General features: G+C 43.0%; 2 protein-coding genes across 2 annotated transcripts in view; both read left to right on the top strand.

Moving 5' to 3' along the window:
* Nucleotides 1–3,652, top strand: part of LOC110980505 (gamma-aminobutyric acid type B receptor subunit 1-like) — a 36,586-nt gene extending 32,934 nt beyond the window's left edge. Inside the window, exon 12 of the mRNA XM_087142463.1 lies at nucleotides 3,637–3,652. Coding sequence (XP_086998589.1) covers nucleotides 3,637–3,652 — 16 coding nt within the window. The remainder of the gene's footprint in view (nucleotides 1–3,636) is intronic.
* LOC110980542 (proprotein convertase subtilisin/kexin type 7-like) overlaps nucleotides 3,614–26,707 on the top strand; it is a 31,885-nt gene continuing 8,791 nt past the window's right edge. The window contains exons 1-13 of the mRNA XM_087141938.1: nucleotides 3,614–4,328; nucleotides 6,847–6,943; nucleotides 8,321–8,358; nucleotides 9,830–10,001; nucleotides 16,908–16,998; nucleotides 18,237–18,291; nucleotides 18,775–18,913; nucleotides 20,048–20,148; nucleotides 22,213–22,380; nucleotides 22,922–23,129; nucleotides 23,482–23,638; nucleotides 24,212–24,306; nucleotides 26,263–26,371. Coding sequence (XP_086998064.1) covers nucleotides 3,804–4,328; nucleotides 6,847–6,943; nucleotides 8,321–8,358; nucleotides 9,830–10,001; nucleotides 16,908–16,998; nucleotides 18,237–18,291; nucleotides 18,775–18,913; nucleotides 20,048–20,148; nucleotides 22,213–22,380; nucleotides 22,922–23,129; nucleotides 23,482–23,638; nucleotides 24,212–24,306; nucleotides 26,263–26,371 — 1,955 coding nt within the window. The 5' untranslated portion in view covers nucleotides 3,614–3,803. The remainder of the gene's footprint in view (nucleotides 4,329–6,846; nucleotides 6,944–8,320; nucleotides 8,359–9,829; nucleotides 10,002–16,907; nucleotides 16,999–18,236; nucleotides 18,292–18,774; nucleotides 18,914–20,047; nucleotides 20,149–22,212; nucleotides 22,381–22,921; nucleotides 23,130–23,481; nucleotides 23,639–24,211; nucleotides 24,307–26,262; nucleotides 26,372–26,707) is intronic.

Raw genomic sequence — 26,707 nt, 5'->3', positions numbered from 1 at the left:
ACTGGAAATTTGCCCTTCATGTATGTACATGGTACATGTACACTGTACATGTATATACCATGTGTAACATGTACATGTATGTGTACCAATTGGTGTAACTGTAAGTGTAAACTCCTTCTGCCATCTGAAGTGTTGCTGTAAAATGTTTGATTACATGGCTTGAGCAGGCTTTGGGCTGTTACAATATGTACAGGTATTATGTACGCACAAGTACCATGAGTACCAGGTGCACTGGTTATGTGTGTGTGATTTCCTGGCCTGACACCCCCTTACTGCGCATTTCACATGCTAAACCCACATACGTGTACATGTGTACCGGTATATATGGAAACTTACCGGTACCTGTGCAACTACAGCGTCAGTCCCAACTTAACTATGGTTGGGACCGTCCCAACTATGCTAGAGTGCTACAGCTGGGCCGGCCCATCTACAGCACAGAGGTCAGCGTGCATGTGCCCAGCATGTGCCAAAGTCATATTGTTTACAATGTCATGTCATAGATGAAGTGCCATATTTTAGACGAATTGTGTCAAGTGCGACATGTATAACTTGGACAAGAATGAGAAATTTTCTACAGAAATTGGTCAACAATAGTTGAGCCAGCCCAACTGCAGCACTACAGTTGGGACTGTCTCAGCTATGGTTTGGACAGACACTATAGTTGGGGCGTAACAGTAGCACTGTGCTCATCCAAAACAAAAGACAGGTGTACACATGTGCCAGTACATGTACAGTGCACATGTACATGTATACATACATGTACTGTATGTACATGTACATGCAGATGTACAATGTGTACATGCACATGTATGTACATGTACATGTGCCTTTGTGTTTACATGTACCCGTATTGGTTTTGTAATCTCACTGCCATTGACACTGATTGAGGGGCTTTGTTGATAGCCTGAAAAACAACTACCGTGTACATGATGTACATGTACACGTGTAGTTTCTGTATGTGTATATGTACAGTACATGTACATGTGACATAAAATATGTAGGCTTACCGGTACATGTGTATGTACTGTACATGTACAGTACACCTACGTGTAGCCTCTTTATTTACCGACAGTTACAATGTGCATTGTATCGGTACATATTCACAAAGAGTTCTAGAAATAGATTCTTTGTACCGCTTCCGTACATGTACCGTACACATGCAGTTCATAAAGTTTCTGGACTTTGGAGTTTGGACTGACACTGAATACTTACTTTTTGAATCACAGTTTTTGCTTTTACAAGAGCAGTTTTGCAACAGTGCATCTGAGCATCCTGCTCAACATATATTCACAAATGTACACATGTAATGCAAATGGCACATCACACCAGATGTTCCACTGCGTACTGTCATGACTGTTGTGAGCTTGTGCAGTACGTTGTGTACACACTAGTGGGATGAAATTTACGTCCTCAGAAACCTCTGCTGTGACTGTGCAAACTTTGGGTTGTGGTAGAAATGCACAGGGCGCTTTTCTGTGCTTTGCTAAAACTGACCTTGGCTTTCATTGTATAATGTACATTGTTATGCAGATTTTTCGGATCGGGTCCATTTGGGTCCCTATGATGTGAGGAACATGTTGATAATCTGCAGCTGTGTTCTGGACCGGGAATTCACATGGGTAAATCCATGTACGTGTACCGGAACTTACATGTATAACCTACATGTACTTATACAGTAGTTCATGTACCGGTACCTATAACCTACATGTGTACTTATACAGTAGTTCATGTACCGGTACCTATAACCTACATGTGTACTTATACAGTAGTTCATGTACCGGTACCTATAACCTACATGTACTTATACAGTAGTTCATGTACCGGTACCTATAACCTACATGTGTACTTATACAGTAGTTCATGTACCGGTACCTATAACCTACATGTACTTATACAGTAGTTCATGTACCGGTACCTATAACCTACATGTACTTATACAGTAGTTCATGTACCGGTACCTATAACCTACATGTACTTTTACAGTAGTTCATGTACCGGTACCTATAACCTACATGTACTTATACAGTAGTTCATGTACCGGTACCTATAACCTACATGTACTTATACAGTAGTTCATGTACCGGTACCTATAACCTACATGTACTTATACAGTAGTTCATGTACCGGTACTCGGTACCTGTAACTCAAGTGCTACATGTACATTGGTATGGGGGGGGCGGGGGAGAGGAGGGGGGAGTTCGTGTACAAGGCGTACAGTGTGCATGTACATGTATACAGTACTCGGTGTTCACCATGCAACCATACAAATCCAGCATTTAAAGGATACATGTACAATTGAATGTGTACACATGATGTACATGTACGGTACAGCATATTTTTGTTAGAATTATTTTTATGCACGTGTTCAAACTCTTTTTCAGTGAGTGAAATCTGTTTCAAATCTTTTTGGAGTGAAAAGAACTGTAACGTGCACTTCTTCAAACATTCCAAATTGAACAAGCTTTCCAGACAGGTGAGGGCGCTGTTTGAGTGATTTTTACATGTCAATCAAGGGGGGACATTACGTGTACATGTACATGTAGTTTGCATGTTTTCATGTTCAAATTTTGAATCCCGAATCTGCTCTTTTGAAATCAATTCTGAGAAAAGGTTCTGAGAAAAAAAAATCGCACAGTATTTGTATGCTCAGGCATCATCAGGAAGCCTGAGTGGTACTTGCAGAAACATTAATTGGACCTACATGTACATGTACCGGTATAAGTGTATTGGTCAGTTGGGTACACGTACACGGTACATGCCCCAGTACAAAGCAATTAGCCCTTGATTTTATCCGAAGCTAACTGAGCGACACACTTCTGTTACAGGATGTATACCCCAATCATTATTCCAAGTACACACTGCTTCGAAGAAACATGAAAGGGCTGTGTAGCACTGTGATCCGAATATTAACAAAACGATGTACAGTCAGTGCTCTTAATTTATCTTATTGCCACACTTTGGCTGACTGGGTACCTTCGTCAGGGCAAGCAGATTCACTGCTTCAACATGTTTAAACTTACCAGTACAAATTTCGAAATACATGTATGGTGCCTTGTGGAGACGCAGAAGAAGGGGTTGAATAGGTCTCCACAAGGAATTTCTAAAGGTGTATGTACATGTACATGTAGGTTTTCACAAGGATTTCACAAAACTGATATTTGGAAATTACTCCAATAGGAGATGGAGAAATTTTTAATGTGCAAGAATTGAAGTGTTTCATTTAAGGGACATTCGGTCGAAATTTCAGTCCAGGAGAGTGATTCATGTTGAAATGGGAGCATTTTGAAAACGTCGTTTCACACGCGACCGAATTAGTACTGGAGTACCGTCACAAGTTTTATCGTTGTACAAAATCCCTTGAACTGTGCCAATGCTATAGATGCATAATTTCTGCGAAAGGCAAAACACTTGAGCTTGGCCTCAATGAACAATACAGGACATGTACATGTATATACCCATGTGTCTGGTGGTGGGTTGGTTTGCTCACCTTTCAGTAGAGATCAGTGGAATAATCTGAGTAGGATGCCTGTGCCGGTTTGTAATTACATGTATAAACATGTGTGAATTGTTATGGTGGAAATTTACATGATACAGGAACATGTGGATGATTCTGTTTTTTGTCTCTTGAACGTACAGGAGTGTGGGCACATGAGCCAGGAGGGTATTCCTACAACTTCAGAAGCAAGGACAGCGGTGCAAGCCCATCTGCGCATCAAGCACCCAAGTTGCCCTCGGCATCATGGGTATGCAGGCTCCATGTTGATGCACCTACTCGACGTTTGGACGTCAGTTTCTTCACAGCCATGTTGATGGATAGATGCCCCCTGGCCTCAGGCCAGGAGGTCGTCACGCGCCACCTACACTTGCCAGTTCTCATCGCCTTCTGGGTCATGTACCCATTGCCCCTGTATAGCATGTACATCCACCGGCAGGAGTACGCCACCAATCAAGATGACACCGAGTCCACCACCGCCTCGGACATGCAGGCCACGCTGTCATGGGCGGTCAAATTCCGGACCGCCCCCCATAGGAAGACCGCCCATAGGACAGACTACGACGAGAATGCTCATCGGATAGCCAAAGAGGTCGACCTACTTAACGATGGCCAGGTTGGCGAGTTACTTAACCACTACCTCTTTGTGCACACCAGCTACAATGCCTCACTGAATGGTACGGACGACCAAGAATTGAGACGGATCCAAGAGGCGACCGAGAACAAGTTGAGGAGGCATCCCGACGTGGAGTGGTTTCACCAACAGCAGATTCGGCGACGGACAAAGCGTAGCTTACATTTCACGGATCCTTCATATCCCATGCAATGGCATTTGGTAAGAGGGACCGGTATTGTTTGTGGTGGGGGTTGTTTGATTCATTCAGAGGGGATGCTGACAGACACGGTGTCGCTTGCTTGAATCATACATGTAGGCCAGAATTTGAAGGGGGCTGATTTGAAGATGAGAGTGTAGTCGTCGAAAACCTACAGTGCCTCCAGACCCCCATGGAATGTGCAATTATTGCAGGTTTGGCAGATGGCAAATGTTTGTCTGAAGGCTTTGTGCTTGATACGATTTGTTTTGTTCATCTGCTTTCTGCATGGGACAAATATACTGTAAAGGCACATTAACCCAAACCTTCCCCAACCACACAGAATTAAACAGTGTGTTTAATTCAGTGGGGATAGGTCTGGTAGGCCCAGACAGCTGGCTTTTGCATTGGGTTTGGCATACCTCAGAAAAACAAAGCCCAACAGCCTCTGTGCACAAAGTCCCATAGTGTGAATGGGGAAGGTTAGGGCCAGCAACCCTTTGGGGGATTAGGGAGAAGTGTTCTGAAATGTCCAATGTCCAACAGTACCCAGTATGGTACCGGTACATGTACTTATAATTCACTGTACTGCAATTTTCGGAATATAGGCAACGGCTTTTACAGTGTTGATTCTCGTGCTATAAAATTTCCCTGTGGCTTTCACTCCCTGCCAATTACCAGCACATGTGCATGTACATGAAGGATGAAATCAGTCACAGATGCTGCGATGGGCCTCCGCGCAGCCTACTTGCTGTAGCCCAGGCCAATGGTTGGCTTGCCTGTGGGCCATGTAATGCATGCAAGTGGTGCGGCACTCTGGGGACAAGACAGTCATGTTTCTGTTGGGTGCCGTTTACATTTGCTCTACTCACGTATTAGAAATGAAGGAAATCAGTCCAGAGGGACTGCTTCGACTTGTAAATGTACCTTAAGTACCGGTAGGCCTACTGTACATGTACCATTCACACCCCACAAATCATGCGGTACATGTATGTCTGTTTGTCATTGTCTGTTTTATCGTGTAATACATGTTTCTTATTTCACTGGTCAGTTGGTGAATGTACATGTAAAAAAGAAAGACATCCAGTCTGGCCAGTATGTCAAAATTTGGGAATTTCGAGGACTTCAAAATTCTGCTGAAATTTTATAGTGGTCGCTTTTCTGATGTTTTCTAACGGTGTACATGGTACATGTTCCCATACTTTACTGTACCATATGAAGATAGATGTATGGAAAAAAAACAGAAACTAAGAAACAAAGGCTGTGGATGGTTGGCAGTGCCAGCTGCTTTGAATTTGTATTCACAGCTGCTTTGTACATGTAATGTGGCAGTTGTAAATGAACAACCTCCAGCCTTTGCTGTGAGACCTACTGGTACATTGTACATACATGTACAGAGTGTGTGTACAGAGTTTGTGTACAATTGTGACACAGTTCATTGATTCCATTAAAAGTTTTCTCTGGCCAGTGGCAATCTGTTGTTGGAGGAATTGCCGTATGGCTAACCTACATGTATCAGGCCCCAACTACTAAATCTACAATGTACATGTACATACAGTACGCACATGTACCGTACTGGTGCACCCACACACATACATGCACATGTGTACACATACGTGTACACCTGTACATGTATGGTAGCAAACTACTACTACCGGTATGCTACATTTCTCAATTGTATTTGTCAAAGAGGTACTCAAGAGGCTTCAAATGTTTTGGCATCTCTGTACGTGTAGGGTTTTGGAGAATTACGTGTATGATAGACAGGCCGCCCCAAAACCATTATACATGTTCAGTATCAGTACAATGAATTGGTCGGCCGAAAATCTAGATGAGAGAAATAAGAGGCATTTAAATTTATTCTTTCCTCAACCAACCGGGCTGATTTTGGAAACATGCAAAGCCAAATTTTGTGTTTGTGTTACTGGTAGTTTGATGCCATAACATGGAACTGCACAACAGGCATGCACAAAGATACCTGTATTTAAGCTGGCTTTGGTGCGCCCTAAAGGCAGTGAAATGAGGGTTTTTCTGATGACTTAAAGAAAATACACAATAATATTGGACGTTAATCTTTAAGATACCAGTAAATACTGGCTGCATGTACATCAGTATTCATCATGCAGATTTTTTTTTGTACATGATTTTTGTTTTTTGGTACATACCGGTACATGTACATGGACACTGTACATATAAGTACTGTATCCCCCCCGAGCGGAACAAAAGAGGCGGATTTTTTTGGGTACTCACCGCATGGGAGTGCCATGAGGCGCGCAAGTATACATGTACCGTATGCACGTTTGACACAGAGCACGCCGAGTACGCGTGACTACATGTAATTTACATGCATTCTGGCTTGTATGGTCTTTGCGTACACGCAGAATGCATGCAAGAACCCACTTGTAGCCACCTGTGTTTCTTTCGCCGCTTGGGGGTGCACATTAGCTCGGGGCACATACATGTAGTTTCCATTATGCAAGAGGATCAAGGTTATTAAGGTTTTCCTAACAAAATACATGTTTATATCCGTTTTATTTGCAGCATAATCATAAAACTCCGGGTATGGACATTAATGTGACTGAAGTCTGGAATCACAACATAACAGGCACTGGAGTGGTGGTTGCTGTTATTGACGATGGTAAGCCCAACTTTTGCGCGCGTGTCCCAAGTATATGACTGAGTAGAAGTGCACATGTAGGATTTTTCAACACAGGTTTTTTGCACTCCCTTCACCAATATACATATACTGGTGCATGTACGATATCACGTGCATGTTGTCAGGTAAATATTTCAGCGTGTCCTACGGATCAGGGTTCGACGCTAGTATAGATTCTCACACAGCCGCAACTGGCTGTTCTGGTCACGAAATCTCTGTTTTATTGCTGTAGCGTCCACAACAATGTGTTTTTCAGACAAGCTCTAAACATGGCGCCCCTCGGCAGGGACTGCGCAGGCGCAAGGCGGGAAAACCGCAGGCCGTTCGCATACCAGCGGGGGCAGCCAGCCAACTCCATGCGGGTCAGACCGGCGCCCCCACTGGCCGGACCCGCCGGCGCTACAATATGTACATAAGTTGCTGTCTGAAATCTTGGTGTTGAAAGATGCTAACTCATCTTGGATGTACCGGTAGCTTGAACCAGCTGCACTGTACCATCTCTCCTCAGATGTTTTGCACATGACTTGTCTGGTATTCAGCTTGGTTGGACAGTTCCAAAGGGCACGTTACTTCTGTTTACAGACATGCCCTGCACGTACAGTACATGTACATGTATGTTGCATGTGTGGGATTTTGTGTTGACAGGATTTACCGAAGCCTGGATCTTTCTTCTTATGTCGAACATGTCAAATTTGTATGTACACATGTACAGTATCTTCAGCTTCATTTCTAAATTTATAGTCATTGTGGTCACCCCCAAGTGTGACCAAGTCTGATTTTAAATGCAAGGTTCCCTTAAAAGTTTTTCGCTCAAAATTGGCAGTGGCAGCTTGTGACACAATTTGTTAGGCAGGATCACAGATGTGTGAGGTTGGATCCAAATGAAAGTACCAAAACCAAACTTTAGCTTTTCATACATTGTACATGTACATGGTATTTTCCTTAGCAGTTGGAAAGGTCTGGATTGAGCTTGAAGGTCACAATTCAGGGAATTAAATTGACAAAGCTGAAGCCCGAAACCAAACATGCAGACAAAAACAAGATTCGGAAGACCTCTTTTGTCCGTGTATTAGCAGAGAGAGCCAAGAATTCCTGAGGATTGAAAACATTCTTGTGCAGCTCGGTACAAACGACCACACTCCCACACTGGAACGAACATTAGACACATGCTATGAATTTGTCAGCTGAACTCAACACAGAGTACTGTACACCTATTTTGCTGCCAATTATTTTGAAAAAAATGTACAGGTACCTGCAGGCTCTTCAGTAATTGCTTCTCTTCTTTGAGAAAATGTGCCAGAATCTTTAATGGTTTCATGCTTCTGATCAGTTTGTCTCTGTGTAATTATCTTCCTGCAGGTCTGGAGTGGAGAAATGAAGACATTTTAGCCAACTATGTGAGTCCTCCATTCTGAGTTGCACTGAGTGACTAAGACATGAGTCATCCTTGTGGTTGGCAAGTTTTTGTCAGCGCAAGACTCATCACAGAACTAGTACACACAGTCTATAGTAACCTTCTGCTTGTCTGAAACCAGAAAAGCCCTTCAGTTTTTGCATAATACATGCACATGTAGGTTACACGTCTTGGGATTTGGATCGGAAAGATTGTTTGACGTATATGTGTGGCAGTACATACAAGTAAATATACATGCAACGTCATTCCAGCCGCAAACCCTCACAAATGCCATGCACAAATTCACATGCACTTCTGCATTTATTTGCAGCAATATGAAAGCATAATCACCAGAAATACAGTCAGTCATTCAGCGGGAATGGTCTGCCCTAAATTGAGTTTTTTTAATAAGTTGTTCCCTTTTTTGTGATACACCCGTGTAGATGTACATTCAGCTCTGTATTTTTAGCCAAGTTTTTTCTGTACCAATAATGACAATTACGATATATAAATTGTTATTTTTTTGAATAAATTTGCTAGTTTGCTAGGCATTTAAATAAACCAGAAGGCAGCATAAATTATGGCCTACAGGTACAGTAGATACCATGCTCTGCAAATTAAAGAAATATGGGTGAAATGGAAAGATGTGAAAAAGTCTTGTAATGATACAGACATGGATGTACATGTAGTTTGGCACTAAAATTAAAACCAAAGTACAAATGAAATGGTCTAGATTACTTTTAGTAGCCATTACCTCTCTAGATACCGGTACTCCTTAAACTTGGTATCGTTTAACAACTGGTAATTACAAATAAGGCCCAACCAAATAATAGTTGTGCGTCCAGTTACCCGCCCCAACCTACCGGTAGCAAATCCTGCCAACCCTAAATCTTTCTATTGAAAAAGAAATAAAAATTACTGTTTACTGTTGCTGACCCTCGTGCCTATTTCAGAGGTGTGTAATCTCCGCTTATTTGTTGAGTATGCCGAATTTCATTTTCCACTTTCTGACCGTCAACAGACCAGATTTCTGCAGGGCATGCAGAGTTATTGTGTCATGCCTTATCGCGCAGGTTTGAAGTGAGCTTTCAAACAATTTTTGGACATTAACTCATCAAGACGTTAGTGCAACACCAATGTATAATTGTTCAAAGAGGCTCTGACTTGGATACAAACTTTGACAAGACCGATCCTGGAGTTACGAGTCCGCGGAAAAAACAGCGGATGAAATATACATGTACCATAGACCATTAAAATCACTTTGATATAAAAAAAAACCCATCCTAAAATTTTTGACACGAGGATTAAAAAAACAAAACAAAAGATACCACCCACCCAACCTATTTTCACAACTTTTTCTTTTGTTTGGCCTACATGTACACTGTACATGTAACTTTTAGTGACAAAAACTGGCTCATTACGTGCTTTCGTTTCTGTCTGTTAGAGGTTTGTTATTGTTTTTATTTCTTGTCCAGAATGCCAAAGGCAGCTGGGACCTCAACAACAATGATCCGGACCCCATGCCGGAGGTTCACAAAGATGATGGGAAGTCACTCAATCGCCATGGCACCCGCTGCGCAGGAGAAATTGCTGCTGTCGCCAATGACAAGTGTGCCGTCGGCGTGGCCTTCAATGCACAGATCTCTGGTAAGTAGTTGATTTGTTTTGATTTTATGTATGTCATCTTTAATTAATGAGGGTAGGCTCCGATCAGTTAACGGCACTGCTTTCCATAGAGGCCCTCAGATTTACAACCTGAGTGGAAAGCTTACAAGGGCGGCTCAGGCAGCCGCCAAGCGGCCCACATCTGTAGAGAGGAGAAGGTGAGAAGCATTTACAGTTATAGAGGTGGGAGGAAAACCCCACAAGAAAAAACATATTCTGGGTAAAACCCACTGAATCAAGTAGGGACTGAAAACTCCAATCCACTTGTGAATCAAGCTGGGAATGGAACTCGGACCGCAGAGGTAGGGGGGAGAAAAGAATCACTACATCGACCTGACTGTCGTCATGGTAATGCTGCAGTCAGACTGACAGGAGGAATATGGTATGTGTACACACAGTACATCGAGTCCAGCTTCATGGATTAATGAAAACAACTTGTGTTATTTAACCCTAACAGTCCCACATCCTCCGATTTCAATATGATTTTGCATATACCTTAGGGGTTTAGGGTTAATGGCCAAAGCCGAGCGTAGTTTCTACGGGCATAGGCAAGGTGGGGAAGAGAGATTATTCGCCCTCTGCTGTAAAAATGGAGTTTTATTGAAAAAAGGAAAGTGAAAAGATGAAGGAAAGAGACCAAAGCAGAAATAACAGTGACTGAAAAACCCCAATGTGCTAGGAAATGCCACAGATTTCATGAATTTACTGCTGAGAAATGGTAAAATTGAAAAAACAATTACAACTCCTGGGCACCAAATTTCAATGCGTACGCGTATCTTGTTGGTTCATTAACCTTTCTGCACAGTCTACCTGCACAAAAAAAAAAAATATATAAACTGCTGAGCCAGTGCATCTAAATACCACGGCATTCAGGTTTGCATGTCCATGACAGGAAATCCTGAGACCTGCTGCAGAGTGTTTTCCCAGTGCTAAAAATAGCAGTTCCTCAACACCGTATCCAGGCAGGGTTGTTGTTCTTGTGCCGCTACCTGTCCGCGTAGTTTGTGTCAAACGCTACTACGTGTACTTTTATGTGCTGACATCCAGTGCACCCCATTCCGATGAGGTTCATATCAGTTGCAGTCCTGGCATGAAGAACGGGGACTCTATTACATTTATTACACCGATGTACGTGTAAAACAGGCCTGCCTGGCAGTCGACTTAAAAGGCGGTGTGCTGGGCATCAGTGGGATTTTTTTGTCCAGGTGGGGTCACTCGAAATCGGAAACCTACTTGTATTCAAGCCATTAAGGGAACGGGGGGAGGGTGGATTCTGAGGTTGTTTCAAGCAGAGTGGTGATTTTTATTCCCTCCCTTTTTTGTCAAATCCCCTATTTGATATATATATTTTGGGGGGGGTGGGGAGGCAGTGAGGGGAGCACCTCCCCCTGGGGACCCATGGACTGGACATGCTGCCTTGCATACACCATCAGCCATGGGCGGAATACAGGTCAGAAAGGACAAACATGCGTGTACATGTACATGTAGTGCAGTGCCTTTATGGTACTAACCTTTTAGTACAGTACAAACGCCTAAGTGAACGTTATTGCTTTCCCTGTCATGCCTACGAAAAAGTGTTCATGAGCTGTAGAATCTGTGAAACGTTTGAACAAGTTGATAATTCAAACTAGTGCGTACTAAACGATGCACGACATGTTCAATACCTGCCAGAGATCATGAAGCCTTGCAAAACCACAGGTACATGCAATTTAGCTGTAGTGCCATGCAAGGATATCTCTTTCTGAACATGCTTGGCTCTGAAAAGAGCAGGAACCGGTACATTTACATTGTATGGCAGGTCATAAAGCTGGCTTCATTTTTTTCCGGCAGGCACAAGCCAAATTGAATTCTCTCTCTGTTTTTTTAATTAAAGACACCTTCATACCAGTGCATGTACTTTATATTGTGTGTAGCGCAAAATCAGGTGGACTTTGCATTGGAAGTCTTCGGAAATTCCTGTCCAGATTCCACATTCATGACATTGGGTCTTTGCTGAGAAGGGTCTGGTATGTTTGCCAGCCGCCTCGTTGAGTTAGGACAGAAAACTTGCCTAAAAATGCAGGTACATGTACATATCTAGCCAAAGTGCGAAGCATGCAGACTTCTGGTTAATTTTCTCTATGAAAGTCATACCCCTCACAAAAGATGACCACCCCAACCCAAGTCTACACCTTAGCCCACTACAATTGAGCATTGACCAAAATGTACATAAGTTTCAGCTTATGATTGGCTCAATTTGTCAGGTTGTTTGGCGAGCTTGTGTCTTGGCCAGAATTCCTGTATTGAAAAAAATGGGTCTGTCAACAAAACAAGGCATCTGCAAGACACCGAGGAATTACTCTTCACTCTGCCGTTTGCGTGATATTCAGAGATGCGTACATGTACATTTGTACGTGTAACTGTCCCCCTCCCCAGGATATGCCTTGTTATGTGTAATTCCACAGCAACGTCTACATTGTACGTTATCCGAAGTTGAGTCTCTCTTCCTCCGGTAAAGCGTTCATTTCATGAGCTATGGCCCATTGGAGGAAAAGGAATTTACCATGAGCGATCTTGTTTGTTTAAGTATGACACCTTTGAAGTGTAAAAAAGATTTTCCTTTAATCCCCAGGTCAACAAGTGAAGGAAAATGTTGGTTAAACTTCCCTGACTCACCAATACATATTTGTATATCATGTAAACTGGACATGCTACCGTACAGTGTACATGTACATTTAAACATACAGTATATGTACATGTACCGGCACCCAGGGCCGATTTCATAGAGCTGCTCAGGCACAAAATTTGCTTAAGCATGAAAAAACCTTGCTTTACAAATCTTGTTACCCGCCAGAACTCCATGTGATTTTGAATGGTATTCACCTGTCTTTTGGTTAGCATGACAATCACATAAAAGGTTGTATCCTCCAAAATGGGGCTCTGACCATTTTCATGGGAGGGATATGATTGTACAATCTGTCCAGTTGTCTGGTTCTTTTGCCGTACACAGATTCAATCTATAGTGTACTTTTATACCTTTTCTTCCCACGACCGGTACCCCCCCTGTACGCAATACAGGACTTTCAGTTAGGTGGTTTTTGACGGTCGGCATTCAATTTACTCAGATGTGCATGGAAACGCATGCATGCGCCCCTGCATTCAAGTAACATTCTTGCGTACGTGAAATTACCAATAGAAATACCCAGATTCGAAAATGCACACTCCCCTACGGACATGGTAACGCTTCTTGAAATGAAATTTTGCCCGTCCTGTGATGTCACGTAAAAACCTCTATGCACAGTGCATGCAGTGTGGTACTCTGACCTCAAATACTGTACATACATGTAAATGTGCATGTACCGGTACATACGTAGGCATACCGCACTCAAGGCAGTGAGCACCTGTTCTTACAGTACGCTTCCAATAATGTTCTTAAAAGTTTGATACACTACACACATTTTGGAAAACTGCAGACTGATTGAACGAGTTCCTTTGACTCAGGTGTGCAGGTGGCAACAGATTGGAAGGCTGTTCATTGTGACACCAACTACTCAACCCTTTCCCCATTCTCCCCATTGCCTCTATTATTTCATGAATAATTCCTCCTGCATGTGTTTTCCTGTCGGCCCGTTTAATTTAATATATGCATATATTGTGATTCCCGCACCTGCTTGAGTTTATACAGTGTTAGTGTGTATAGAGGTGTGAAATTGTCCACAACACAAATATGACCTCCCAAGCTGTGGAACTCATTACAGTTTGGGTGCATGGACAGTACATGTACATGTAGTGTGTGCTGTATCCTACAGGTACATACTGGTACATGTATGTACAGGTATGCATGTAGGTGTACATGTACATGTACAATGTAGTTCATATATGGTACCCCTGTTTAGGTCGACCTAAACAGGATTACCGTATGCACATGTACAATGTCTATTGGTACATTGCAAGAGAGCTTTTTTCTCATGATAAGATGGTAGACCTGTACATGTACGTGAAGTAGCTTTCATTGACATGATTGATAATATTAGACAACACTGAGTTTTCTTTTGACTTCCAGTGTGTTGGTTTATTTTGAAGAAATTTCCTCTGAAGAAATTATTATCATAGACATACGGTAGCAATAGGGATTCCTTATAGGCAGGGGAATTACCCGTAAGCAGTGAACCCCAAACATCGTGGGTTGTGCCAACCACCAATGACGGTGACCCTCGACCTTTAACTTTGCACAAGAGATGGGTTTTGAAAGATGCTTTGTGACACCTACAACATACAACATTTTGTTCGCAACTACAAACATTTGAAACAATTCATTGGCCATTACTTGTAATATTAGGGCCTACATGCACTTTTAAAATCTAATATTTCTTGGGTATTTGTGAATAATATACATGTGCAAAAACATGGAGTTGGTGAAGATTATATTTACTGAATACATGTTCGTGTAGGGGGCAGGGAGACCAAATGCTTCTACCAGTCAAAACTTGGTGTTTAACCCCTTTGCGCCGGGAGGCGGCTAGGCACGCCATTAAAATTGAGATCCTCAGCCTGCTTTTAGCTATTATTCTCGGCCCACGCTCGAGCGAACACTGTGAAAGAAGGCAGACCCTGGCTCTTGTATATATGGTGATTGGCCTTTGTGTGTAGCCCAGAAATGAAAAGACCGAATTTGCATCATAATCACCAGCTTCACAATAGTCCCCACTTTGAAAAGAGGCAACGGGAATGTGGAAGGGTGAGTAGAGCCGCATGCCACAGAACAATCATCCTTTTCACCGTGTAATTCAAAGCGTGCATAGCACGCAGGGCCACAAACCGAAAATTTGCGGTTTGGCAGGTTGCCTTCGTGGCCAAGCGAGGCTGGAATTCTTGGAGTTGGCTTTCGGGAAGAAAATTCCTGTCGTCAAGGGGTTAATCAAAGCACAAAAGATAGGAGGATTTGCTAGATCAATATTATTCTAATTGTGAGAAACTAGTGTTAAAATTAAACAAAGCTTAGTGACTGCTTACATGTTCATGTACACTGTACGTGTACATGCTCAATTCTTAATTTCATCTGATGCAGCTCCATGTATCTTCTTTGTGGACCCCAGTCATTAGATACATGTACATGTCATTAAAATGCATACTGTACATGTATAATTGTGACAGTTGCATGGCACCAGTATACATGCATGTGCAAGTTATTTCAAGAAACCTTGCGTCAGTGGGTAATCATTACAAAGAATGCCGACTTTCACATTCTCCATGTTCACGACTTTTATTCATTAAAACTCTACGACTCTCCATATTCTAGGAGGAATTCAATATTTTTCTGAACACATCCGCTACCTGTACAGTACTTTCAGGAGTTTTGAATTACATATACAGTGTACAGTACCTTGAAATCTGTCCAGATAGAATGTAATTTTGTATCATAAAAAGTAAGATTTTTTCTCTCTTTTTAAAGTATTTTCCTCAAAATGTATTCGCCATGTACATGATGTAATACAGGACATACATTTACTGTTATTGAATTTCTGTGGCTAATGCTTGGTATTGGTTTGGAATTGGACCTTTCAAAGCAGAATGAGTTACATTGTAATACATTGAGGATGTAACCACAAAGTGTTAAATCAACAAAGACACAATTCCTGAAGTGAAGTTCCTGACCCTAGGGGAAAAACTGTCTTGGTAAGATGTTGTACATGTCTGATCAGAGGCCATGTAAGTTCCCATTAAGTGACATTTTTGCTTCTGTTTATTACTTTTGGGGTATGATCCTATATACAGTACATGCATGTACACAGACATGTACTGTACATGTGGAGTTTCCAACTGACAAAGTACCGGTATCTTTGTCCTGCAATTGAATGTCAAATTCTGGGGCTAGCCATAGAATTTACATGTACTTACAATGTACATGAACAGTCATGTTCAGTTCTGTGAAATTTGATCTGTTGCACATTTGACCTGCACTAGATATGACAGGCCCATGTACATGTACTGTACCTGTACAAACATATACCGTAGAGCAAGAACCCATGTTGAAGTACATGTACATATACCATGGATACTGTTGATACCACACTGTCAATACATACATGTACTGGTATGTTGTGTGTTCCGGCAGGTATGCATACTCAGTGGACAGTGGTGGGTACCAATGAAAAACATACATGTACATACATACTGTCATAAACATGTACATTGTACATGTACAACTGCCCATGTACATGTACATGTAAGTGTGGCATCAGTACAGAGGTCCATTGTCTTGTACCCTCATCACAAATCCCATGAGTTTTGAAATGCCCTGCCTGCGTTTGTCTTCAACTATTCCTTTGTGGGAGGGCTGGATGAAAATTGCCTTGCAAGAGGACATGTACAGAGAAAAAACTGTACCGGTATGCCATGCTATAAGGCCTTTGTTGTAGCTGTCATGTTGTGGTACAAAACAAGTACAGACTACAAATGTACACATACATGGACACGTACTGTGCCGCACATGTTATTTTCATTTACAAGTGGAATTAGCCGTCTCTCAGTATTTAGGTTTGCTGTTGAACCTTGTAAATTGCAGTCCAGTCATGAAACTTGCTTGACGTTTGACTCCTTTGCAGCATTTTCACTTGTACATGTACAGTGTATGTACATGTATACATGTATTTTGAAATTGTCAATTGAATTTGTTTGAGACATGCTACAAAATGTACACATATATTGACAATTTTAATGGCAAAGGGAAATCAATTACAAAGTGTCATAAATATTGACAGACCATGCGTAAACAGTTTTTTTACCCTAACATTCTCAAATCCTCTGATTTCGTATGATTTTACACACACCTTCGAGGGTTAGTGTTCGACGTTAGCGATGAGCAGTGTAAATTGATTGTATTTTTTCATGCATTATTTCTGAATGCAGGTATCAGGCTTTTGGATGGACCAATGACAGACAGTCTAGAGGCAACTGCATTCAACAAAAACATGCATATTAATGACATCTACAGCTGCAGGTGAGTGCCAGAAGGCAAGGCATTCTTAATGCATGACATTTGAGGTTTAACACGTGCATAATTCAGACCCACATGTGGTGTAAACCAACATAACATTTCAATTTTTGGCAGTAACAATGGAAAAAAACGAAATGGATCCCAGCCCTTGTTTTTCAGTCTGGGGATTTTGAAAGGGCTGCTGACCTCGAGTTGTGGATAGAAGTGATTTTTGGGGGGGTCGGTTCGATGATCAGAGATACTGCCACTTTTCAAGTCGGTAATCATCTAATCATCTTTTCAGCTGTGCTGCACTGAGCATACATGTATGTGTTCAGAATTCTGGTACATTTAAATGGAATCCGCACCTCGGGCTCACACACACAAATTGATTCAAATTGCGCTTCCAAAAATTACAGAAATTGGTGAGTTTTTGTTTCAAGTGAATGCTGGATGGAAGCTCCAGTCATTGTTTGATTTTTTGAAACAACCATCAGTGTTTCTCATAGAACTACCGTACATGCATACATGTACATGTATATAAAAACTAGATTGCTGACTCATGCACCGGTGCAAAGTGATGCCTACAGGTACATGTACATGTGGGTGTACATGTACATCCAGGTTTGTGCACAAACCTATGGAAAACTTAAAATTTTGTACGGCTTTTGTATGGCTATTTGCATATGCGCATCTGTACTCTAAAATGATTCAACAAAGTTGATATGTAAAGAACCTAAACGCATGATCAGTAAATGAGCATTTCATTGCGTGTGTGTGTATGCACTGTAGATTATTTTGCAGTGACGTTTGGGAAATCAGATTTTATCGGTGCCCTATGCACGTTGCATTGAGAGTACATAATTGGATATTCATTCTATCCGATATTGAGCATCTGCACAAGCATGCGCATGGATTCAAAATGTCTGTGCCCAGGTCGGCGTCAAATTGTTTCTCCACGCGGAGGATGAGAAGTTGACGCCCTAGTGATTCAAACTAGCTCTCTGGCTTCACTCTGGCTTTCTGCATTGGATTTACATGTAGGATTGCATGGGTGCCCTGCCACAGTCCAAATTCTTTCTGAAAAGCACTGTTAACACAGCGTTCTACTTATAACCATGATATTTTTAGTTGCCAATCCTTGGTTCTTCATCGTTGTCATTCCTGATGCACATGGTTCTTATGATAACAAGGTGATCTGCAGAAATGAAAGAACCTCTTCTTAATGAAATGTGGCTCTGTATATTCTTTTAATTCTCTAGCTGGGGTCCAGACGATGATGGCAAGACGGTGGACGGCCCTCATCCTCTGGCACAGGTCAGTTGAACCAATGTTGCTGGGCCCAATAAATGTTGGAACGTTGCAGATTTGCAACCTCAGGGTCTATTTAACAGGTTAAACGGTCTCCATTCAATGACATTGTGGCCGTGTATCACACAACATCAACTTCTCTGCTGACGAGGTTGATGTTTCAACCACTTGAGGCCGGATGACGTGTAAACACGCATAATTTTCCTGATTTGTTCCACGGAGGATGTGCACTCTCGCTTAGGAATTCTTTTTTTAGAATGTGTCGTGCTTGGTTGGGTTGAAGTGCAATTGCAAGGTTGAAGAATTTGCTGGAAAAACAACCTGCCCTCAGCAGCTTTTTCGGGTAAGAAAACCCGACATTAACTGGCTATATACATATAAAGCAAACGGCTTCGCACCCGTTTGGGATAAAGTTCCTTTTTTTTGGTACTGGTACCTGAAAAGTGTGACTTTTAATGAGACTGATGTATAAATTTGGATTTGTGTCAGGCTGCTTTGAAGCATGGTGTCACAGCTGGACGCAGAGGCCTCGGTAGCATCTTTGTGGTTGCTAGTGGTAACGGTGGACGCAACGAGGACAACTGTAACTATGATGGCTATGCAAACTCCATGTACACCGTAACGATAGGTCAGCCATAGGCTAGTTTATTTCCTTCCCTCCCCAGCCAGTTAGCCCAGGTGGTGTAATCCTTTTGACTCATGAACTTCCAAGTACATGTGTATGTAGCAGTACAAATGAAGCTACATGTACTGTACATCTGGAATTCAACAGCTTGCATGCATAGGGACCTCATTGAACCAAACTTGTACAGTCTTACATGTGCAGTGTCTGTTTAAGTCACACCTTAATAACTCCGATGTTATGTAACTGTACCTGTGGGAAGTTATAGGGGTTTTGCGCGGTAGCCATCTTGGAGGGCAGTTCATTTGTTCCACAGGGGAATCTTTGTCCATGCCTTGTGGAACAAAAGCACTGGCCTGCAATATGGCAGCCATGTAAACCCCCTGTAGTGTTGAAATATCTTATCATTACCTCTGTGACCTGAAACTACGGCACATCACAGCTACGTGTACCGGTGCCCTGCATTATTGTCCCAGACCTCGATAAAATTTGTCCGGTGGTGGGAAAATCCTTGCTGTGGAGCTAATGCACATTAACCTTATTGAATATTGCCTCTTTACAGGAGAGTGTGGAGACATACCAGTAAATTGTACATGCGGGTCCTCAACTTGCATACTGGTACATGTACACGTACAGTGCATGCCAGAATGATACCACTTACCATGCATTGAATTGTGGGGCACATTAGCTGTTCTGTGCAGTGCCTGAAATTCTTTCATCCCCTTGAGTAACAATATAATCCTGCTAAGTGTTAGCGTACATGCACAGGGTATGTATTAGCAGTCAGGATTGATAGACATGTAAACTGGTCCATGGCAAGTCCATTACCAGTCGGGTCCCAAGTTGAATGAGAAATCACAAGACTGGGCACGAGTAGCAATTGATGAGCAATGACAAAAGAGCACGAGTCACTTTGTTTCAGTTCATTTAGGATGGCATGTACGCGTATGACGTTAGCACGTGACCCCATGTACAGTCTATACCGTGATGAACTTGCTAGGACGTCAGTACAACATCAACACCAATTTCAGTAGGGTAAAAAACACACTGCAGTGTAAATGTTCACCTTCAATTTTGGTACCACTGTTTATCATTTGTAACCTTAAGTGTCTGTCCTGGTGTCGTGCTCTATACGAACAGGTGCTGTGGATGAATCAGGCCAGATGCCTTATTATGCAGAGCAGTGTGCTTCCATGCTCGCCGTTACCTTCAGCAGCGGCGCCACCAACAGACGGAACATCGTAAGTCAAGCTGTCATCAAGCCTTGTACATGTTGGATGTTGGAATACTTTTTCAATGAAACTATACACAAACTATGACATTCAGATTTTCCAGACAGGTGCACCTGTGCCCTCTATTACATCTTTTTTTGGGGGAAAGGTTTACTCGAGCAACCTCCATCTCAGGTGTGGTCTGCTTACATGTACCGGTACCTCTGTGCAGTTCTCGTCCATTTAACCCGTTTCTGGTAATACCAAGAAGTCTGGATTTCTCAGGGTTTATCAACAGTCGCTATCCCTGTGATTTAATGAAGTCAATACTTTGCTGACACTTGCGTTTTCTTAACCCCTTCACGCCGGGACGCGGATAGAGCTGCCGTAAAAATTGAGATCCTCAGCCTGCTTTTCAGCTATTATTCTCGGCCCACGCTCGAGCGAACACTGTGAAAGAAGGCAGACCCTGGCTCTTGTATATATGGTAATTGGTCTTTGTGTGTAGCCCAGAAATGAAAAGACCGAATTTGCATCATAATCACCAGCTTCACAATAGTTCCCACTTTGGAAAGAGACAACGGGAATGTGGAAGGGTGAGTAGAACCGCATGCCACCAAACAATCAGCCTTTTCACCGTGTAATTCAAAGTGTGAAGAGCACGCAGGGCCACAAACTGAGAATCTGCAGTTTGGCAGGTGGCCTTCATGCAGTCATGGCCAAGCGAGGCTGGAATCGGCTTTCGGGAAGAAATTCGTGTTGTCAAGGGGTTAAGAGAGGCAGGCCGAGACAACCCAACATATTTATGGACAATTTGCTCCACGTACAAAACACCACATGCGCTTCAATATCATCACTACGTTCCAGGACAACATGCACCTGTCATTGCTGGCATTGTTCATTCACCTCTAGGGAAACTGCGTCGCAGACCTTGACATCTCTTTTTGTTTGAACCCTGTCCTTCTAAAGACGTGTAGCAAAGGAGAACTTTTGTTCAGTCCGGAAATTGTTTAGACTTGGAATCTGCCGACGGCATACATACAAATCAATGAAATTGAAATGAGTCACTTGGTTCCAACAGCAGTTACATATAAAGTGTGATAATCCATGCGGTGTCTGTGTTACTGTTTTACGAAAGTTCTTCAGACCACGTTTAATTTTGCTTTTCTATTCTGAACTGAGTTGTGGAACAGGTTACAGAGGTTAACACTGTGACAAAAGTCAGGAGGAACTTTGAATCAGCTGCAGAGTTGTCTAGGCTGTCGTGTGTACATTGTCAATTCTATTTATACTACTAACTTATTGTACGCTTGGAAATGAAGAGGCGTGACTTCTCTGTGATGTTATCCATTGCGCAGTTTGATGGAGTGCATGAACAACGAACTTCTGTTTAGTAGGCTTACTTAAATAATCAAAAGTTGTCCGTTGTCCAATCAATAATTTCACTCTCTGAGAAATTGAAAGCCGTGAACTGTAAAAGATAAACTGCAAAAAATAGCTAGATTACAGGTGCATTGGGCACAGGCTTCAGTACTTGCACATGTACATGGATGAAACTGAGGATTTCAACTTACAACTGAGCCTGATACTTGAAGAGTTTCAGTCTAATGAAATGGGAGAGCAGTCCTGTGTAATAAAGGATAAAGGCAACATCTAGCACTTCATAGCATCTCACCACAATGCAAAAGAAACTAAACGTTTGGTCTTGCAACCTGTCTACCTGCCTTCTGGATTGGTGGATAAGATTCCACATGGGCTACATTTCATATGGAAGGTGGATTACATGTATGAGAGATACCGGCAGTAGATCTTTGCTGAAGCATTGCATACAGAGTGGTCTTTGTTTCCGTTGTTGTCCAAATCAGAGTTTGCAGGACCCTTGGTACAACCCAGTTCAAAGAAAATGGGAAAGTGTTGACCTTACCTTTGCCCATAACCAGTCTCCCCAATAGCGTGCTGGTAAAATTACTTTGAAAACATGTTTTAGATGTACATGTAAGCAGGAATGCTCACAACTACTTAGTGTGATGCCCTCCCCCCCCCAAAAATAAGTTGGGTCAGTTTTTTTCTCTCATCGATTTCTGTTTTACCCAGGTGACAACTGACTGGACCTTAGCCAAGGGGACGGGCTGTACAACCAGCCACACGGGGACCTCGGCGGCTGCTCCGCTAGCAGCTGGCATGATAGGACTGATGTTACAGGCTAAACCTTGCCTGACCTGGAGAGATATACAGCACATCATCATCTACACGGCTGTCAAGGTGAGTTTGGGGCACGTTTGTTTGGCACGGATTTAGGTCTCGATCAGTGATCCCAACGCCGGGTCGCTTTATCCATTACACGAGATATGGTGTCAGCCAACGTCAGTGATTCGGATCTGCACAAATCAAACAGGCCCCTTAAAGTTAGGGGAGGAGAGGTTACGTAATCATTGGTGGAATAGTTCTACACATGTATTCGCATTGGGTACTTTTCCCAGGCAAATTAGCAAATAGTGAAAGTGCTGGAGACAATGGAAAGTTTTGCAAAATTAACATTACTAATTTTCCATGACAGAAATGAATTTTATTTTTAGAAATAGAAATAGAAGTTATGCAAACATTTACTCTCGAAGAATGCACCAGGATGATGCCATGTTGCATTTTGCTTGCTACAAACTAGTAGCGATAACCGGTTGCACGAACAACCATGACCCACGAACAATAAATCGAGCTGTTTGTGAACATACGAGAGCAAGCCGCCCGAACTCAGCCATTTCTTGAGGGGAGGAGTGTTTAACTCTAGGCATGTCAACATCCACAGATTGATGAGAAGAACGCCGTGTGGATAACCAACGCCGGGGGCTTTCACCACTCACACAAGCACGGCTTTGGTCTGATGAGTGCCTGGCGACTGGTGAATGCAGCCAAGGCGTGGCACACTGTACCATGGCTGACTTCCATCGAAGGCATCACCATGACAGAGAATGAACCCATCCTGGCCGGCAAGACACTGACAGTGACCCAAACAGGTGAGAAGTTGACTCCAGATGGTAGGCAGTTGTATGATACAATTCAATTTCATTCGATGTTAATCGGTGGTCACATACTGCTAGGTGCATCAAACTCACGCTATAAACAGCCACGTTGTGGGCGTCACATGGTTAAACAAACTTTTCGTTCAAATTTCATGAGTCACTTTTCGGCAGAAGGGGTATTGGAACCATCTCCCTGTGGAATGCCACAGCAGTGCTTAACCAACAGCGTTATCCAGCCCTGTATGGGCGTAGTCAGTACCCTTCTTGAGCATTGTCTGATGGGGTTTCATTTATCTAATCTCGCTGAGAATTTCTCCCGTTGGTCAATTTCTCCGTTTCACGCCAGTTTCCAACGCCTCAGCTGAGAGGAATGAACTCAGGAGCCTGGAGCATGTCCTGGTGACGGTGTCGCTGACCCATTCCAAACGAGGGATGCTGGAGGTCCACCTCCTCTGCCCAAGCGGAACGGAGTCTGTCATCGGCGCTCGAAGGAAGAAGGACGAGTAAGTGACATGTACAGTACATGGCACTGGAATGTTCACACTGCGAATGTGGCCGTTTCACAATAGAGCGCCACCAAGAGTTTGCAACGCGTTGGCCCCTCACAATGCGCAAAATTTGTCGACCCAATGCACGTTTGGAAATGGTCGACAAATTTCGCGCGTTATGATTGGCCAGCGTGTTGCAAACTCTTGGTGGCGCTCTATTGTGGATCGCCCGTATTGGGATGGGGAATTGAGTGAAGAGAAGTTGCTCTCGCATCCATGCTCACATTTTCAGAAGGTTTGACAATAATTTCCCGCTTGTTTGAAAAGGAGTGAAAATATTTTCCCACTGGCAGGAAAATCTGTGAAAATGTGTTCTGGACTGTTTGAGAATGTGTGAACATCTTTCTTTTTTTTGGTTAAAGTCTATTAAAACCTTTTCCCACTTTGTTATAATCTCTGAAGATTTTTCCCACTTACTCTGGGAAATCCATTACCACTGTTGGAAAAATCTGTAGAAACCCTTTCCCACTCAGCAAAGTTGTTTGTGTTTTGTGAATTGGAAATCCTCATTAATTGCTTCCCACGCAGGTCACCAGAAGGCCTGAAGAGCTGGACGTTTTCCACCGTCAGGTGCTGGGGGGAGAATCCTGTGGGGGAATGGAAGCTAGTGATATCGGATAACCGTAAGTTACCCAGTGGGGAAGGAAGGGGCATGGAAGCTTGTCATATCAGATAACCGTAAGTTACCCAGTGGGGGAGGAAAGGGGGAATGGAAGCTGGTCATATCGGATAACCGTAAGTTACCTAGTGGGGAGGAAGGGGAAATGGAAGCTGGTCATATCGGAAAACCGTAAGTTACCCAGTGGGGGAGGAAGGGGGCATGGAAGCTGGTCATATCGGATAACCGTAAGTTACCCAGTGGGGGAGGAAGGGGGAATGGAAGCTGGTCATATCGGATAACCGTAAGTTACCCAGTGGGGGGGAAGGGGGCATGGAAGCTGGTCATATCGGATAAACGTAAGTTACCCAGTGGGGGAGGAAGGGGGAGGGGTGAAAAATAAGGTCCGAAAATGAGAAGTAAGCCCTGATGATGTGTATTTCCACACATGCACAGTCTTGTGAACCTCCAGACTTGCAAGCCCCTCTCTCTAAATAATGTCTTGCACCTTCCCTGGTCTTGAAAATTCACCAAGATGTACATGTGATGGATTTTAACCACTTTGTACCGGGGCACAGCATGACTATCATTTTTTTCCATTTTCAAAATCCTTCAAAAATTCATCATTCCATTTAAAGGTCATTTATAGCCACACCAAGTAATCTTCAGGCACTACTCTAAGTTGACAGGGGACCTTCATTGACACCCAAGTATTTCAGCCAGGCCTGCAGCCTTGTAAACAGAGCCCAGATTGTGCGGTGTTATACAACTGTCTTTTGTTCACGAACCTGGCTCAGTGCACTGCTGACCTCTTTTTAATAGGGGCCAGATTAGCATGCAGCGGTGCTGTGTGGCTCATCGCTGCGGTGGTGGAGTGCTTTTGTCCCCGGTGGTAATCCACTTGCTCTCAATGCCCCAAACCCTGGTATACGGTTTCAAAATAATGCTGGATTATCATCGCTTTTGAGAGTGAAAAATGCCGGTAATGCCCAGCAGCCTGGTCTTTTGTTCGGAGCAGTCTTTTGTTACAGGGCCCTGTTTCCTTTGTCCGAGTTCGGAGACCCCGGCCATGCATATAAACCATACGGCTCCGATTTCGGAGTCCCCGGCTGGTAGTAGTTAATCCTGCAAACTGAAAAGAAATGGAGGGCAAGAGCTGAAAATCATAACGCACCACCAATCATCACCACAGAAATTTTGTGGAGAACTGTTGTGATGGCCAACGTGGCAGTGCATACACGTAGGTGCAAATATTGACAATAAATCAACATGGAGTGTACAATCAATCATGCCCCAGCCTTAAAATTGTTTTAACTCTTCAACTGTTTCACCAAGTGTCAGTGCATTTGGTAAAGTGGGACATCTGTCGCCGTCCCCTCATGTATAGACTCTAACCTACAGTCCTGCAAAAGAAGGCACACTTTCAAATGGAAGGATACCCAGCTTGCTGTAAAGATGGAGTTAACATTTTAAATGGAAGCTTTAACCCTAATCCCCTTGGCCCTTTTTGCGGGGGACCCTCCTCAATCCTCCAAAATCCTCCAATTTTGGGGGGAGGGGGTTGACAAAATCAGATTCACCCTCAGTCCTCCGAAATCCTCAAAAATTTCCTGGAAATGTTACTTGGAGGTTTGCCTACTGCCGCAATCCTTCAAAATTCTCTGGCAGTCCCTGTCATTATGTTTAAGCAGTGCAAATGGCATTCTTGAGTAGTGCAGTTGATCCAAAAGAAGAATCAGGCTGAATTTATGCACGACTAGGCAAAACTAACACAAGGTCTAACCCCATGACCTTTATGTATGGCGTCCTTTACAATCAGCCATGCACTTTTGCCATTCAGCCTCAATCCTCAAAAACTGCCGGAAGGATTTTGGAGGATTAAGGAGGGTTTAATGAGGCCAAATGATCTATGGAGCTGTGATAGTTAGATCTGCATTCAAGTGGACAATGAGAGTGTTTTCCTGACGTCTTGTGTCTACAGATCCTGGTAAATTCTCCAACAAGGACGTCCAGAAAGGGAAGCTTCAGTCCTGGAAACTAACACTGTACGGGTCCAACATGAATCGCCAAGAAATAGAAAAGAGGAAAGTGTAAGTGTGCGATTCAGTTGAGTCCTGTACAGTCATGTCTCATGTCAGCACTGCTCGGACTAGCTGAATAGAAGGTTTGCACTGCTGCCATTTGGCAGGCCAGTGCTTTTATTCCACTGGGTGTGCACAAGGGAGGTTGCCCTGTGGAACAAAAGAACTGCCCCGCAAGATGGCTGCCATGCAAAGCCTGTATTACCTTAGTATAACCTTGTAAAAGAACTAGAAGAATTGATTGAAAAGAGTTCTAGGGATTTGGACAATCCAAATCTGCTTTTTAGTAGAGGTTATGGGTTGCTGGTGTCTCGGTGGCCGTTCTTTGTTATTTTAATATATTTG

Source organism: Acanthaster planci, linkage group LG10 (genome assembly GCF_054643075.1).
Source record: "Acanthaster planci isolate LZ-2023a linkage group LG10, COTS_SCS, whole genome shotgun sequence".
Taxonomy (NCBI): Eukaryota; Metazoa; Echinodermata; class Asteroidea; order Valvatida; family Acanthasteridae; genus Acanthaster; species Acanthaster planci.
The sequence above is the reverse complement of the archived record's forward strand: the minus strand, read 5'-3'. Positions and strand labels throughout refer to the sequence as shown.